The sequence below is a fragment of the Miscanthus floridulus genome, chromosome 2 (genome assembly GCF_019320115.1).
Source record: "Miscanthus floridulus cultivar M001 chromosome 2, ASM1932011v1, whole genome shotgun sequence".
Classification (NCBI taxonomy): Eukaryota; Viridiplantae; Streptophyta; class Magnoliopsida; order Poales; family Poaceae; genus Miscanthus; species Miscanthus floridulus.
In genome coordinates, this window is record NC_089581.1 from 134,179,444 (window position 1) to 134,195,038 (window position 15,595).

At 42.7% G+C, this 15,595-nt stretch overlaps 2 protein-coding genes across 7 annotated transcripts; both read right to left on the reverse strand.

Moving 5' to 3' along the window:
* Window positions 1-1,172: 1,172 nt before the first annotated feature.
* Window positions 1,173-7,631, reverse strand: LOC136539744 (uncharacterized). Of its 3 annotated transcripts, none has more exons than XR_010779756.1 (7): window positions 6,938-7,631; window positions 6,794-6,845; window positions 6,303-6,454; window positions 6,113-6,226; window positions 3,810-3,959; window positions 2,399-2,563; window positions 1,173-1,738 (listed from the first exon to the last, which is right to left on the reverse strand). XR_010779756.1 is itself a non-coding variant. In XM_066531716.1 (6 exons), exons 1-5 carry the CDS (start codon window positions 7,295-7,297, stop codon window positions 3,810-3,812), a joined length of 828 nt encoding a protein of 275 aa, XP_066387813.1. In that variant the 5' UTR covers window positions 7,298-7,631; the 3' UTR covers window positions 1,177-1,738. The 3 variants fall into 3 exon arrangements, 1 of the variants encoding a protein (XP_066387813.1); XR_010779757.1 differs by having other exon boundaries at window positions 1,174-1,738; window positions 2,399-2,533; XM_066531716.1 differs by lacking the exon at window positions 2,399-2,563 and having other exon boundaries at window positions 1,177-1,738.
* A 1,957-nt stretch (window positions 7,632-9,588) lies between these two features.
* Window positions 9,589-14,580, reverse strand: LOC136539746 (uncharacterized protein C630.12-like). Of its 4 annotated transcripts, none has more exons than XM_066531721.1 (13): window positions 14,205-14,580; window positions 13,648-13,686; window positions 13,347-13,525; window positions 12,696-12,831; window positions 11,941-12,037; window positions 11,674-11,733; window positions 11,488-11,588; window positions 11,178-11,212; window positions 10,807-10,864; window positions 10,660-10,734; window positions 10,432-10,589; window positions 10,077-10,337; window positions 9,589-9,958 (listed from the first exon to the last, which is right to left on the reverse strand). In XM_066531721.1, the coding sequence occupies exons 1-13, from the start codon at window positions 14,343-14,345 to the stop codon at window positions 9,712-9,714; spliced, it is 1,587 nt and encodes a 528-aa protein (XP_066387818.1). In that variant the 5' UTR covers window positions 14,346-14,580; the 3' UTR covers window positions 9,589-9,711. The 4 variants fall into 4 exon arrangements, with proteins under 4 accessions (XP_066387818.1, XP_066387815.1, XP_066387816.1 ...); XM_066531718.1 differs by having other exon boundaries at window positions 10,807-10,981; XM_066531719.1 differs by having other exon boundaries at window positions 11,674-11,736.
* Between the last annotated feature and the right edge of the window lie 1,015 nt (window positions 14,581-15,595).

Here is a 15,595-nt window from a genome sequence, read left to right on the forward strand (position 1 = left end):
TTAATGAGATACCAATGACATAGTGGTTTATTTAAACCACACAAACAAATATGCTATTTTCTCCTTATTTTCCAATAAGGTTTAAAGAAGTTTTTATGACATATCTATATATTCCTCAGATTTTTCCCATAGGGGTTTTTAAGGAATTTCAGCTTACAGCTGCATTGATCTCAAGGAAGATTCGATCAAGAAAAAGTGTTGTGAAACGACACCTATACGTGAACGGACGTCAACAGACGAACATGTATCTCTTCACGAGTGATCTCATCCATCACACGATTAGTGAATATGATTAGACGGTTAGTTTTAGAAGGGCATGTCTTTTGGGAACAGTCATGTCCCTTCGTGACACCTCTTCACTTGTATAAATATATTTCAGAGATCAATGAAAACAACAGTTCTTCCAAATCTTATTCATTTACGTCCACTTCCAAACAAAAACATATAAGATTAGCGATGAGACACTCTCGTCGGCTCTGCCCCCACCGAAACTCGTACCAGTATCTACCTTGCCAAAGCTTTCTAATTGCGTGGATGAAGCAACATCTATAATAAATAAATTCCAATTCCAACAATGAACTTGCATTCTAGGAGTTCTCTTTGGCAGCAACGTGCCTTTGTAGTTGTAGTTGACAAACCCGATTTGGCATGTACCAAACTTTCATTGAGAAGCTGGCTTGACAATGTCCCATCCTAGACTAGATTTCTCTTTTTGCCATTATCCATTATCTCACACCTTTTAATTTCAAATGGAGTAGCGATTTATCTAAATAGTACTTCCGCTATCTAAATTATAAATATTTTGGCTTTTTTAGATACATTTTACTATGTATCTAGACATAGTGTATATTGAAATACCTAACTAAAACTATATATCAAATGTCTTATAATTTAGAATGGAGAGAATAATATTAAAGAATCAACTCAACAATTTATTAAATCATCGCACCTGTGCAAATGTGTGTATTTCATTTTTCTTTCACAGCCAGTTGAGTAGTAAAAGTTCACTTAAAGATACAAGTTAAAAATGAGGTGAACTAAAAAATGGATCCTAACCATAGTAAAAATCTACAAATCATTTTCAAAAAGAAAAGTACAAACCAGTTCCCATGTATAATTAACTGGAGCTGCGCAACTTTTAGCATAAGGGAAGTAAGAAAAATAATAATCCTTTTAAGAGTGATGCATTTGAATCCACATGTGGAGCTATGGAAAATGAAAGTTAGCTATGCATTACAAGCTTGTTACTTTCCCTAATGTGATTAATTACATTCAGAATCGTATAAGAAAAGAGACATAGGAATAAGGAGGAAACAACCTCAAGGCATCCAGCGCCATGCACACTCACCCTCTTCCACCTCATGGCATGTGACATGTCTTCCTCAATATTCCATTGCAAAGTGATTACATCATTGCATTAACTCAAGATTAGCTATGACTTAAAAAGCATTCAAGTTCATGAAACTAAGCTTGCTGCTTCTTGTGGAACGCTAGGCTAGAGGCATATAGGGAAACTTTTGGAGGGTTCAAATTCTGCTTATTGAATTTTCAGCAAAGTTTATCGGTGACAGAACAAATGAGCTATTAGAAACCAGGAGCGTTGTAACCATAGGAAAATAACATTCAAACCATAAGTCCGTAATGCTTTGGTAGCTTTATCATCAGAGCTTGCAACTAATTCAGCCCAATTGTCAGTTTCAAGTGTGCATTCATTTGCTGCGGCACAACTATTTTGAACCTGAAAATAGAAAACCGATACATGTCAGCTTATTACTGACAGTTACTGTACACACACGATGATGCCCACTTTCAGCTATGACATAGATTGGCACAGGAAAATATTTGATTAGTTTTATTTCATGAATTGTAAGGTCATCTAAGTGGAATGCTAATTGCTAAGCAATACCATAAATTATTAACTATGAAATGCTGACAAAAAGATGTGTCCCTTGTTTCAATTCTTGTTGAGTTACTGATTTTATTTAATCGGTTTTAGTTGATACATTGTAAGATTAAGCAAGGAGAAAGGCCATAAATTATGAACCATATATCATTGGCAGAAATGTGTGCCCTTTGTTTCAGTTCTCAGAAAAAAAAGGAATGTTCCAACCACCACCATCTAGTAGTATATCAAATGTTGCAGAGTTGTAACTTTTGCTTATAACATATGTAATCTCCAGCATATAGAAAAATCAGATGAACAAATTAAATGTGAATGCACAACTGGGGAAAAAGTCTTAATTAGAATTAATTCTAATGCCATTCTACACTATTCGAAACTTAATGCAATGAAGAATTCTTTATTACTTTTCAGAAGAAGGAACCTCTCAGTGGTAATATATCTGACAGGTAAGTACAGAACTTTAGATAGCTAATCCTATTTAATTGTATATATAACCTCATTTCAGTAGACTTGCAAGCACACAGGACAGACGTATCTCTCGCTCTCCTTGTCCATCACTGCAGCACTCCAGCTCTTTATTCTCGCTCTTCTTGTCCATCGCTGCAGCACTCCAGCTCTTTGTTCATACTCCTATGTTTGATTGACCTGGTTACCAGACACCTACACATTCCCTTCTTCCAGATTTGGATCCAAAATTTGTCCTTATCTGAACCTAGGTGTGGTTACTTGGCCAGTAATTAAAATATGCATTGGAACACCACGAGTTCACATGGGCAAATCATCAAGCACACGGTGATCGCCACATGAGTTCAGAGAGGCAAATCATCAAGCACAAGGCCTGCATACCTGGTGAATGAGGCACTGGGAGTCTGGGACGGGACAGAAATCAACTGGATCAGCTGAATAATTGACTTGCCTGTGCCATGTCCACACCAATCTCACAATCTTGTTGTTGCCGCTAAGGCACGAGGGTGGGCATACAATGAAAGTTGGCCTACTGCCATTACGCCGACAGCCACGCCTGAGGGCTAGGAGGAGGCTGGGCAACACGAACGGAAAGGAAGGCAGACGAACCCTACGCACTGTTCCCGCGCCCAAGCAATGCCTGAGCTGCCGATTGTTGCAGCCGAGTGTGTCTGCCAGGTCGCGGAGAACCACACGGCGTCCACATCGTTGAACAGGCACCTCTCGCCCCACCCTCGGCTAGATCTACGGTGGTGTGGGGCGGGCACAGGATGAGGTCTCTCGCCCCCACACCGGTCCGACCTACAGTGGTGTGACATTGGCACGGGAGGAGGACGGTGGTGCGCAGGACGGGCTTGGGAAGAGGACTCTCCCCCTCTCCCCTCCCAACCCTGGGGCCGATCTGCGGCGGCGCGAGATGGTCACGGGAGGGGAACGACGTCGACATTCGACACATGGGCAGAGGGTGAAAAGGGATCCATAGAGGGAGGCCAGAGGAGCAAACAGGTTTCCTAACCACGGCTAGGAGTGGCGTGGAGGGACGCCGGGGCATGCCATCTGGGAACGGCACAGCGGGCGCTAGGTGGGCGGCGACGGATGGAGAGGAGGTGGTGGTTGCAGAGGGCCGTAAGGAAGTGCCAGGCGACGTGAGGCTGGCCAACATGTCGGCGCAAACAGGAAATCGGAGAGAGCCTATCGCACAGCGGCTTCACTACGGTCTGTGAACGGGTCCAGTTTACTCTTTTTAGGAGTAGAGAATCAACCTAGGGCCTCCGCTATGTCAGGACAGGTTAGTTGCAGAAAAATTGCTAGGCCGTTTTGCTATTGGCAGCTATTTGGGTAGTACTTCTCCAAAGTAGTATTTGTGCAACAATATAGAGGTAATTTTTACAACTTCACACATAAGGATACAAGAAGTTAGCAAGGATAACTTGTAGCTCACCTATGCAGCATAAGCCTCCTTTGCTAGGGAACGAAGGAACCTCATAAGTGGTTTCTTTGCTCCAGAAAGCTTCACATTAGAATCTTCCCCATCTTTATTGTGTGTGCTTTCTTGGACCATGTGAGCTCTCTTCACAAGCTTTCGCAGTTCCTATTGACAAAATGTTAGAGCAACTGAAGAACCTCAAACATTGAGCCAGAACAAATGCAGTTGACTCAGTTGTTTTAGTAAGTCTAGGTGTGCAAGGGCATCCCAAATGCCTCAATAGGTATTCATGAGAAAGTTTAGTTTTAGTGTTCAATGCAAACACCAGTCTTACATGTTGGATGCATTAAGCTTCAGCACTAGAAGTGTTCATCTTTGACATACTCAAAGCACAGCCAATAAGAAGGCTCAAGAAGAAAAGAACACAAGTCTATGGTCTCACTTACCACAGCACCAAGAAATATACAACCAGCATTACACGTAGTTTAATTAATACTACATTGCAACACAAACACTATTATTACTGGATTCATGCAGAACAATGTTAAAGATCACAATGCTACTAACCATGCTTCCCATATGGCCATATGGGATCATAGTGACCATGTTGCATAATCCGAAGGGATCAAGGGGGTGAGCAAAAGGTTTATTGTTGCTTTAAGTTCTGAGAACTGAGATGTTACATCAGAATAAGAATCGTGTTCTTAAACATCCTGAAAACATAGCATTCATCTACAATATAGTATGAAATAACAACATTCATGTTTCAGTAATTTACTTTCTTACAATTATTATACTTAACCTGAACTAGGATATACACTTGTTCCTTAACTGTTTATATAGACCTAACATCAGTTTTGCTCAGTGACTGAGGTTGTTAGTCACAATTTATAGTTACACTTGCTACATTGAATCATGCATGACTCTATTACAAATGATAACACACATGCCAATAATGTCAGTGACATGCACCAACATAATAGAGATGCAAACTTTGGTTAAATAACAACAAAAGAATTTTAGATAGACATACAACAAGGCTCGAAATTTAGATTGCTCATCAAGGTTTGAAATTTGTGGCACAGGTAAGAAATCTAGCATGCATTTACTTATTAGGCTATTTGGCAATAGCCAATAAGGGCAAAACAATCACTCAGGCAATTAAACACGCTTAACATGGATTATTATCGTGGACCCTTATTGGGAAAAACAGTACCAAATGAGGCTTCATGGTTCCAGATTAGCTTTCATGATCAGAAAATATATTATAAGTCTGAGTCCTTTATTGTTTAGATCCTTAGTTGAGATCTTTGTGTCAGTTAAGATGGACCTTCCCTTTAAAGTAACATGCATTATACTTCCATAAAGCAATCAAGAAATAATTAAGTCTCCCATCCCAGTGTAAGTCTACCGCTCTCTAGAAACATTACTGAAGATCTTTCCATCCATACGAACTGGCTACCTTTTGCACCAAAGTTACCCCAATGTGAACCAGCATTTGAATCACCTATTTTCTTTGTTTCAGCAATAGCTTTCTGTTTGGATAAAGGTCAATTTCATTTCAGTTATCAATTTTCCGTACGTTTTGCGTGAAAGGATGAACAGACCAATATAACTGAGGACCTGAAGACCTGAACAAAACTCATGCAAGAAATGAAAAACAGGTAAGGACTCCTTAGACTCCTGCTCTTTGAGCATGAAGAAACTACGTAATTCCTGATTTCCAGAGTGTACTCAATATTTTCTCATTTTTTAACCAGAATCTGCCTGTAATACTATACTTTATCTCTCTACTTCAACAAGACCACAGTAATTTACCATTTCATTCAAGAGAAAATGATCAATGGTCTGTTTCTTAAACTGCTTTTGCACAAGAAAAGGTTGGATTCTGGCTTCTTAAACTAATTTCAGTCATGTATTTTGGACAAACCATACTAGACTACCAGCAAAGAATGGGTCAATAAGAGGCATAGAAAAGTGGTGCTAGGAACAATTAGAGAAACATGTTTGGAAAATGTTTTATAACTTTAATTTGAGTGTGCCTGCCTATTAGTTAGGTTATAGCTGTCCTGACCTGGGGCTCAAATAATTACTTCCCGTAAAGCTTTTCAAGACCTTAGAAGACAAAATTAAGAAAGGATGCCACAAAATCAATTAAGCTACAGCCCAGAAAAAACCGGTGCTATGAAAACAAGTCAGCCATTATTATTAATGTATCAATTCACCCATTATTAATCTCTTCTCTGCCGATTCAATGCATGGATGAACATTCTGATCAAATTTTCAAATCAAATATCAAATGTAAGTGCAGACAATACCTGACGATCGAATTCAACACTATGGACAGAGTAAACTTCATTAGTAACCGAAATGTCTTTGCAAAGGAGGCCATCAAACCATCTATCTGCAATTTTCATATACTCTTGATTGTCCTGTAGAAATGCTTAACGGTTAGTTCAGTGTTTGCTAGGTCTTTATCATTCTAGTTATGTTAACCAAAAAGGCTACCTCTTCTTCATCAGGTAGGTTCTCCACTTCCTCCTCTTCCACCAACAATGTACCTTCACTAAGTAAGGTATGTAACTTGCTCTCATCTCCATCCTTGGAAGCTTGTATTAGAGTATCCATCAATTCTGGTTGTGCATTGCGCAGAAGTCTTCCTGGTCAAAATGGATGGATATAACATAAAATGAAAAGGTAATATACGACGAATATAGCTCAACAATTCTTTACTGTCTCTCTATCTATTTCTGAAAACCTTACTTCTTTAGTACTTTTGCATCCATGTATCAACACATATTAGGTAAATTATGTTATATATAATTGTAAATACCCCAACCATATTTCCATTGAAGAGCTTAAAAACACTTATAAATCAATCTCTAAATGTCATGGATCAACAAATTCCATTACTGAACCAAGCAACCCCCTTGAAGAACACAATAATTCGGCATAAGAAAATGCTGGTAGTACATGATCGATCAGAGAAACAGACGGACCGATGTAGTTGAACTGTCTCCTCTTTCCTTCCCGCACATCCGGCCCAAATTTCTGAGAAGCAAGAATTACACATGAATGTCCCCAATCCGGTGATGCACCACACCACAATGTCGTCGAGGAAACGAACGAACGGATGTACGAACCTTCACGAGCATGAGCGCATCGAACACCTCGCGCTCCAACGACGCGGCACTGAGGATGCGCTTGATCTGAGGCGGGGAGAAGTTGGCGAGGTCCATTCCCCACTTCACGGCGCGGCGGGCCTCCCGCTTCAGCTCGTTGCGGCTCTTCTTGAAGGACACGGCGGCGCCGGCGCCGCCGCCGGCGTCTGGATCGTCGGTGTCCTGGGCATCGGAGGGCAAGGGGCGGCCTGCGGGACGGAAGGCGCGCGGGTGGCGGAGGCCAGGTAAGGGGGCCGCGAGTGAGGACAGGAGGCGGGCCTCCTTGAGGAAGAGGAGCGGACGACGTAGCGGCACGGCGGCGGCGGCTGCCGCGTGCGCCATGGAGAAGGTTACAGGATTGCAAGTGCTCGACGGACGACGGCTGGCGTTGTAGTGCTACTGCTGATTCAGAAACGCTGAAACAAACTTGGAACCGGCTTCTCTGACGAGGAATCACGTCCGAGGGCACTGTGCACGCCGATATTGGGTAGGTCACAGCACAGCAGGGACACACGCCGCCGCACCGCCACGACTGCGCAGAGCCGCAGAGGAGATAGCGCCGCGCCGCGCACTGGCGGCCAGCCGCATGCCCGCACCGAGATGCGCCGCCGCCACGCTCCGATCTTCGCGCCTCCGTCAGGATAGGGATAGATAGGGTCCGAAGTGTGTGTGAAAAAGTCTACTTAACCTCATCTTTCAAACTTGGTCTACTTCACCTCCAACTATAAAACCATCTATTTTACCCTCTGAACTTTCCAAAACCGTCTATTTTGGAAAATTCAGAGAGTAAAGTAGATGATTTCATAGTTAGGAGATGAAGTAGACCAAGTATAAAAGGTGATGAGTTAAGTGACTTTTTCCGGTGTGTGTGAGTGGGAGTGGTGGGGGTGCTTGGGCCACGGCGAAGACGCGAGAGTTGGGCAAGGAGCCCAGGAGGAATGTGGGGCTGGCTGTGTCTAGACCTGGAAATGGATCTTGTAATTTTTTTAAGGATGTGTTTAGTTCGCGAAATGAAAATTTTTTGATATCACATCGGATGTTTCGGGGATGTCGGAAGGGGTTTTCGGATACTAATAAAAAAACTAATTACATAGCTCGCCTGGAAACTGCAGACGAATTTATTAAACCTAATTAATCCATCATTAGCGCATGTTAGTTACTGTAGCACTTATGGCTAATCATGGACTAATTAGTCTTAAAACATTCGTCTCGCGATTTCCAACCAAACTGTGCAATTAGTTTTTTTCGTCTATATTTAATACTCCATACATGTGCCGCAAGATTCGATGTGATAGTTTGGGGTGAAAAATTTTAGAAACTAAACCAGGCCTCAGCCCCCCGTCTTGGGTACAGGGATACTATCGGTTCATACACTTGCACACGCCACCCTACACATGCACACCCCACACGCACACTACAAGTGTACAAGCTAGACATACAACTACACACATCAGAAGACCGCGTCTTGCTAGAGATCATCCGAGACCATCCATGATTCCGTTGGCACGCAATCCTCTATGGCTCCACATGAGAGAGGCTACAGATTCTCAAATTGAGAGACAAGAGTTCGATTCAGGGAATCGAACCCGCGCCGGCAGCGAGCACACCTAGCTGCACTAGCCACAATCTTGTTAGGATTTGGTTATCCACCACCGCAAGATTTAAAGCCCTATTCGCTTGAACTTATTGGAAACTACTTTTCAGTTATGGAACAGTGTTTTTCTCTCACAATATTTCAACATAAACATCAGTATAAGTTAAATTCCAGTATAAGCAAACAGGGTGAATGTCCAATGGACTTTGTTGGACACACTCAGAAACAGGTGCCTGGCTTTGCTGGCCACGAAGGATTTAGGAGCACATGAGTACATGACACTGCCGAGATAAAAAAAAAACATGACAGTGCCGGTGCGCAGGTACGATGCTATATTGGAAGTTTGGATTGGATTCGGATTAGCTACAGACATACTACTGCTCTTTGGTATAGGGGCGCTCAGTGAATTGGAGGATTCTTTATGGCTTATTTTGTTCGCTGGGAGTTCTGGTTAATCAGGGTCCTTAAAACTTATGGCATGTTCCAACACAGTTGCATACATTCGATTCATCCTTTTGGCACGCCAAGTTCCCCACAAGTATGACAAGAAAAGAAATTCCTAATGAACCGTCTTTGGTATCCAGGCAGGGAATGATTCATGTGAAGCAAATCCAGAAATCCTTCCATCATCACCCCTCAAAGGTAATTTTTTTTTACATCAACTCAAAGGTAGTGTTGTACGTTTGCAACGATTGCCCAGGTTAAGGCGGTGTTTGGTTACGCCTCCTAAATTTTAGTCGCTGTCCTATCGGATGTTTGACATATACATGGAGTATTAAATATAGATTATTTATGAAACTAAATACATAGATTGAAACTAATTTACGAGACGAATCTATTAAGCCTAATCAGTCCATGATTTGATAATGTGGTGCTACAGTAAACATATGCTAATGACAGATTAATTAGGTTTAATAAATTCGTCTCGTAGATTACTGACGGATTCTGTAATTTAATTTTTTTATTAGTATCTGAACACACGACACCAACTAAACTTTAGTCAGTGGATGCAAACGCCCCCTAGATAGAGATACTGCACTATACTATTTGATGCCTCAGCAAATTAAAAACCAACTTTATTTTCTGCATGTGCGGTTGCCAGTTGTTCATATAGATATATCAATCTACTGAATTACTCAAAAGCAATAGATTCTCACATACTTCAACGATCAATCCAATCCTTGAACAGAAGCATCATGTACAGGGGGACATTCAGAGCAGCAATGACAACAATCGACTGAATGACACGGAACAGCCGTTGGAGTACCTTCCTTACTCTCGATTTGCTACCACGGACCAACTTCCCTCCATCTTCTGATGTCATCTCAGAACCCATGTCGACATGAATAGATGAGGAATCAGGCTCCAATTGGTGTTTTCCTGCTGTTGCCCTTGCAACAACACTTCCACTGCAATGACATTGCAAAATCATATCATCATACAATTATTACAATTAAAAGGAACGAGATCATTCATTCAGTTGTGTGAAGTATCTATTATAACCATCATCCAAGAAAAAGCACATACCGCCCTGTAGGTCTGGAGTCTGAGCTAGCACTTGGGGTCTTTGCCACTACCTTTTTAACGAGGTGCATGGACCCTTCCGCATCAAAAATCATATCATATTCACCATCTTCCTCATCATCTTTTTCCTTGGTTCTTGAAAGCAGTTCAGCACCCACCGACCTCATGAAGCTCACGAATGTGTTCATGTATGGAAGAGAACTGAGACCATTTGTTGGCCAAAATACTAGGAGAAGGATGGTCACTACAAACTGGCAGATATACCTGTACAAACAGTTCAAGCAACAATGATGGATAGTTCAAATGTAAATCTTATCACTAAATAAATAGAACAGGCAGAATGTGTTGTAACCATTACCAGACATAAATATGGGTTTGTTTAGGCAGAAAACAAAGGTTTGTCACAACCTCATGTTCCAGATCAGTTGAATTTTGTGACACCTTGGGTCCAGCAGATAGCAGCATAAAAGAAGGATAGAGATTTCCTTGCTGCCAACTTATTGTCCCCAGCGTGTGCTGTGGCATTAAAAGTTCCATTAGATGCACAACTTGGAACATGTGGCAACCGAAAGCTGCAATTCTTTACCTCTGTAACTGGCCCAAAAGGAGTAGAGTGGACGACTGTGCATTGGTCATGATCATGGCCTGAGAGCACAAGGACCTACAGAGGGATTAGCTGGATTAAAAGACACGCATAGCAAGTTAATCTAAATTTCTTCAAACAGAAGCTTACCGGCTTCAACAAGCTTAGCAAAAGGTCAGAAGTCTCTTTAGTTAGATAATTTTGGTAGCTGCAACAAAACGGTTGCCTTATGTCAGTCCATATGGCTTTGCCAACAATGGTTTTTGAACTGGTATGACCATTGATCAGAAGTGACTTTACAGAAAATACATCGGAGGAAACCAGACTGTAAAAATTTGAGATACCACTAATCACATAGGCAATTCTTCAAAACAGAACAGGATAGACAAGTTGAGTGCAAAATAAAATCACAAGTCAAAGCAACAATCACTGTTTTCCAAGTCAAATGATAATTATGTGTAAATACAAAATTAGTTGAAACATGAAAGTAGCAAAGCAGTAGAGTGTGAGGAAGAACATACGTGATTCCTTGGTCTAAGGCAGCATAAGATACCCTCTGGAACAGAATAAAAACAATCAGCATACTATTCATGTGATTGACTGAATTGTTTATGTCAGAACTTGTAGAATATTAAAAACAAATAAAGTGGAGGAATGATGCTACATATGAAAAAAAGAATAATTCTGGCCAAAACAAATCCATGGTACAGTGTCTGCACTTATGGCCGAAATGCGCATATGCAAGTTTGACGAATTACTTTTCATAGCATAGAATAAACACGTTTTTTGGTAACAACAAAAGAAAACCTTTTGGTAACAAGAAAAGAATACCTGATTTATAATAGGTGAAGAACGATGTGGGCCACAAGGAGAGTTATCAGGTCGGTATAGTGGAATATGCGTTAGTAGAACCTTTGGGTTCGATGCATTACCTTAAAGAGAAGAAAAAAATAGTTAAGACTGAGAGTAAGTGATAGCATCTGTAGATAATGTGTGATCATCTGTATAAGGCCATACCTGGAGATAGAGTTTTAATGAACTCCCAAGAGGAGGACCTTTCTTTGCTTTTTTTAGCTCCTGCTAGAAAGATGGTAGGTTGGTAAGAGTTTTTAGCTGCAGAAAGCAGATGCATCGCAGGAAAATCGTGGACAACTTGAGATCATTAGTCATCAAGAAAAACAACCAAATCTTAGATTCTAAATCTAAAATATGAATCCAATGTTTGTACTAGGATTGTTGATTTCTTTAATGCTGTAATGCACAGGTGGAGGTGAAGAAACATACCATCAAGCGTTTGGGCATCAACAACAACAAAGTCCACCTTCCCAGCAGAATATTGATAATTTCTTGATCCAAATTCTTTTTCATACCGACTGAGCACCTACATGAAAAATAAATAAATATTATACAATGTAATATGTAAATATTTGTCTTCTGAACACTACATAGTTATAGAAATGCACAAATCATAACTAGAATTTAGATATATGCATTGATTTGGCTAACGTGTACACTTTATGGTCTGTAAACTTAAATTCGGTAAATTGTTAAACTTCAGATTACAATGAGAAGTTTGTTATATGTCGAAATAGCCTCTTTGTAATATGGCAAAGCCATGAAGGACCAACCAGCTGAGAGAAAAAACAGTGATAGGGTTCAGCAGGGTGCTACAAACATCTCTTTGCAAAGGTTAAAAACACACCAAGAGGGGCCACTTGCAGCAATTAGCAAAGCAATGATCTAGGTTCAAAATACGTTGCAAACTTCAGTTCTGGCAAACTTCAGTTCTGGCTGCACTTGGTGAAAAAGTACAAATCATGGAAGGGGTGTCACCCAGAGTTTCAGCAACAGGGACCAAGTCTGGGTAGTTACTAGATGAGAAGAAACTACTTAGAATCTTAATGGAAAGGAAGCCTAGCTTTGTCTAGAAGTGTATGGCTGCTAAAATAAAATACCTTTGGAAATAAATAATCGCATGAGATTACAGAAAGTAGTAAATGGAAAGCTCGCAGAGGAGGGGGGCAACTGTAGTTAATCACCTCAGGATGAACTGAATGAAATGCTGAGTAACCAATATCATGATTTCCTGAAAGGTAGTAAACAGGGATCTGTGGCTTTGTTCTTTGTTCATTCAGGCTGAATATATGTTTAAATCGAAACAATGATTCCTGCCACCTGAAAGGTTTGGAACACAGATTAGGGAAAGAATACAAAGCTAAATGCCGAACAATTTGATCATTATGTCATGGAATAAGTTCTGAGTAATGTATATCACTGCAAAAACTAATGAACAAAAGGGCAGGGGAGGGGGGGGGGGGGGGGGGGGGGGGCAACAAAACAGAAAGAGGGTTGTTACATAAATACTAGTTATGCCAGTGAACTGTGTGTAGGAGGTTAGGAACACATCTATATTTGCTGATAGGAAACATATAGGATAAAATAGATAGGTGGTTACACAATAAAGGTAATATGGAACTGTTGTAAGGATAAATTGCATCCACCAAAAAGGTTGTGTGTATATCTTTTGCATTCTAATTGATTAAGTACTACACATTCCAGTTCAAATTGTACCATCTTCCTTTCAAGCACACACAATAGTGCCCATTCATCACAGGACAAGTTGGAATGTTGATAAGTGCAATTCGTGTACCAATTAAAAGATGAATTAGAAATCAGTATCCGTGCCTTACTCTTCATCGGACATGTAAGGGCCTCCATCAAAGTGATCACCAAGAAATAAGACCACATCAGGTTTGAATGGCAGTATGGTAGACTGGAAGGACCTTCTCATGTTCAAATCCGTGTAAAACTCAGCAGCTTGGAGAGCAACTGAGCTTGATGGAAGACCAAGAGAGGTGCTGTCCATAAGCTGCATGCAAAGGAAAATATTTTTCAGGAAGGAGCAACGTATTCAAAACAATTTCTGCATACTACTACTGGTTCTGGTTTAACAGAAGAATTGCCCAAAATAATGCTAGAAGGGGGAGTCACCTGTGGGTCAGCAACAACAGCAACCTTTACATGGTTATTCTGTCCACGAAAAGTTGAAGGGAGAAATATGATTGTAAGAACAATGACATCGTGCAAAATCGTTACTTGATAGTCGACCGAAATTCAATTTTAAGGAAATAATATGCTCGTGTAACAAAGTTTTCATGCAAAATTCGTGAGTTACTAGTCCACTGAAAACTATCATCCCCAACCTCTCTTAATACTGACCTACTGTGTGCCCAATGAATTGCATAGGACTAGCTATAAAGAGTGCAGCATGATTTGTGACAAAGCCAACAAAACATGGGTATTGCTGCACTGCACAGCTTTAATACGTGAGAATCCATTCTTGACGATGTACCAGACAACCTTTTTACCTCGGTGAGATCGAAATGCGTGCCTAAACAAAGGATGAGCAACTGCTACGCAGCCCTAGCTTAATCGACGCAGTGCTGATTTTTGGATCCAGAACAAGGATTTAGAATCAGCGTGGCCGCCGTGCCGAAAACCCCCGCACGGCCGCACCGCCTCAAAAATCAGCGTAGCCACGTACTCACCGGCGGCGAGGAGGAGGACGACGACGACGAGGGCCACGAGCATGCGAGGTAGGAGGCCCAGTAAGCGCCCATCTCGCCGTACAGCAGCGCGGCCGCCCACGCCGCGCACAGCAGCAACGTCAGCCGCGTGGCGCTCTGCATCTCCGCCTCGCCCCGCACTCAGCCCCTCCGGCCGGCCGGCACGGCGGGTGGCCGCGTGCAGCGGCTGGATCGTGTCGCCGGGGGAGTTGAATGCAGTGCAAGCAAAGGTTTTGGCGGAGTGGGATCTACTGATCCATTCCAATCCGCCCGACTCGACTGATCGCGCGCGGCGCGGAGGAGGGTCGGGTCGACGGTCAGCCGCCGGAGCCGGGTCGAGTTGAGGCTACCACCGTCAACGTGTTTACCTATACAAGCCCGCGATGGTTTCTTTTTAACAATATATACAGGGCTTCCGATTCTGATCGTTCCGGCAAAAAAAAAAAAAAAAAAAAAAAAAAAAAAAAAAAAAAAAAAGGCCTCCACCTTATCTCTTCCCCGTCCTCCTCCGCTCCTCCCGCAGGTCGCCACGACGCCGCCGCGGGTGGCGCCCCCGCACGCGCCTCCCTTCCTCTTCCTCTACTCTCTCCATCCCCGCGCTCTGTCTTCCTCTCGACGGCCGTAGGGCGACGGCGCCCGCTGCGCCGCAACGGCTAGGGCGGGTCCCGCCGTTCCGATTCTGATCCTTTCGGCAAAAAAAAATAAGGCCTCCACCTTATCGCTTCCCCGTCCTCCTCCGCTCCTCCCGCAGGTCGCCACGACGCCGCCGCCGGTGGCGCCCCCGCACGCGCCTCCCTTCCTCTTACTCTACTCTCTCCTTCCTCTCTCCATCCCCGCGCTCTCTCTTCCTCTCGACGGGCGCAGGGCGACGGCGCCCGCTGCGCCGCGCCGGCTAGGGCGGGTCCCGCTGCTGCCCGCTGGTGTGGCCGGAGCGCACCCCCCGCCGCTCCTTCTGTCAGCGAAACCCTAGGTACGATGCCGGATGGGCCAAACCCTAAACTCCGGCGTGCGCTCTCTCTCCCCTTCTCCCTCCCCTCCCCTAACTTCCCTCTTCTCACTACGGGAATCTTGGCTCCCCTCTCCTCTTCGCTGCAGCGAGCAAGGTCGCCTAGTGTCCATTGTCTCTTGCTGTTATCTTTTGTGCACAACTGATATCCTTCCATGTACAGTGATTGTAAATTGTTACATCCATGCTATCCAGTGAGGCTTGGGGATGGTGCAATGATAATCTTTTTAGGACTGAGACAGTGGAGTTCTGCAGTGATGAGTACATAGTTATTTCATTCTTTAGTGAATCTTCAATCTTGTGACAATGTCATTCTATTAGTTGCGCATTTTATCCATTTGTTAGCCAGCATACATCCATTGTCAAT

What these genes read in the sequence shown, in the direction of transcription:
- LOC136539746 (XM_066531717.1), bottom strand. Translation starts at nt 14,345, where the DNA reads ATGCAGAGCGCCACGCGGCTGACGTTGCTGCTGTGCGCGGCGTGGGCG. An exon ending in CTGTTGTTGCTGACCCACAG is followed by an intron (nt 13,526 to 13,647) that starts GTGACTCCCCCT and finishes CTTTGCATGCAG; the next exon opens with CTTATGGACAGCACCTCTCT. An exon ending in TTCATTCAGTTCATCCTGAG is followed by an intron (nt 12,038 to 12,695) that starts GTGATTAACTAC and finishes TTTTTCATGTAG; the next exon opens with GTGCTCAGTCGGTATGAAAA.
- LOC136539744 (XM_066531716.1), bottom strand. Translation starts at nt 7,297, where the DNA reads ATGGCGCACGCGGCAGCCGCCGCCGCCGTGCCGCTACGTCGTCCGCTC. An exon ending in ATGCGCTCATGCTCGTGAAG is followed by an intron (nt 6,846 to 6,937) that starts GTTCGTACATCC and finishes CTTGCTTCTCAG; the next exon opens with AAATTTGGGCCGGATGTGCG. An exon ending in ACCTACCTGATGAAGAAGAG is followed by an intron (nt 6,227 to 6,302) that starts GTAGCCTTTTTG and finishes GCATTTCTACAG; the next exon opens with GACAATCAAGAGTATATGAA.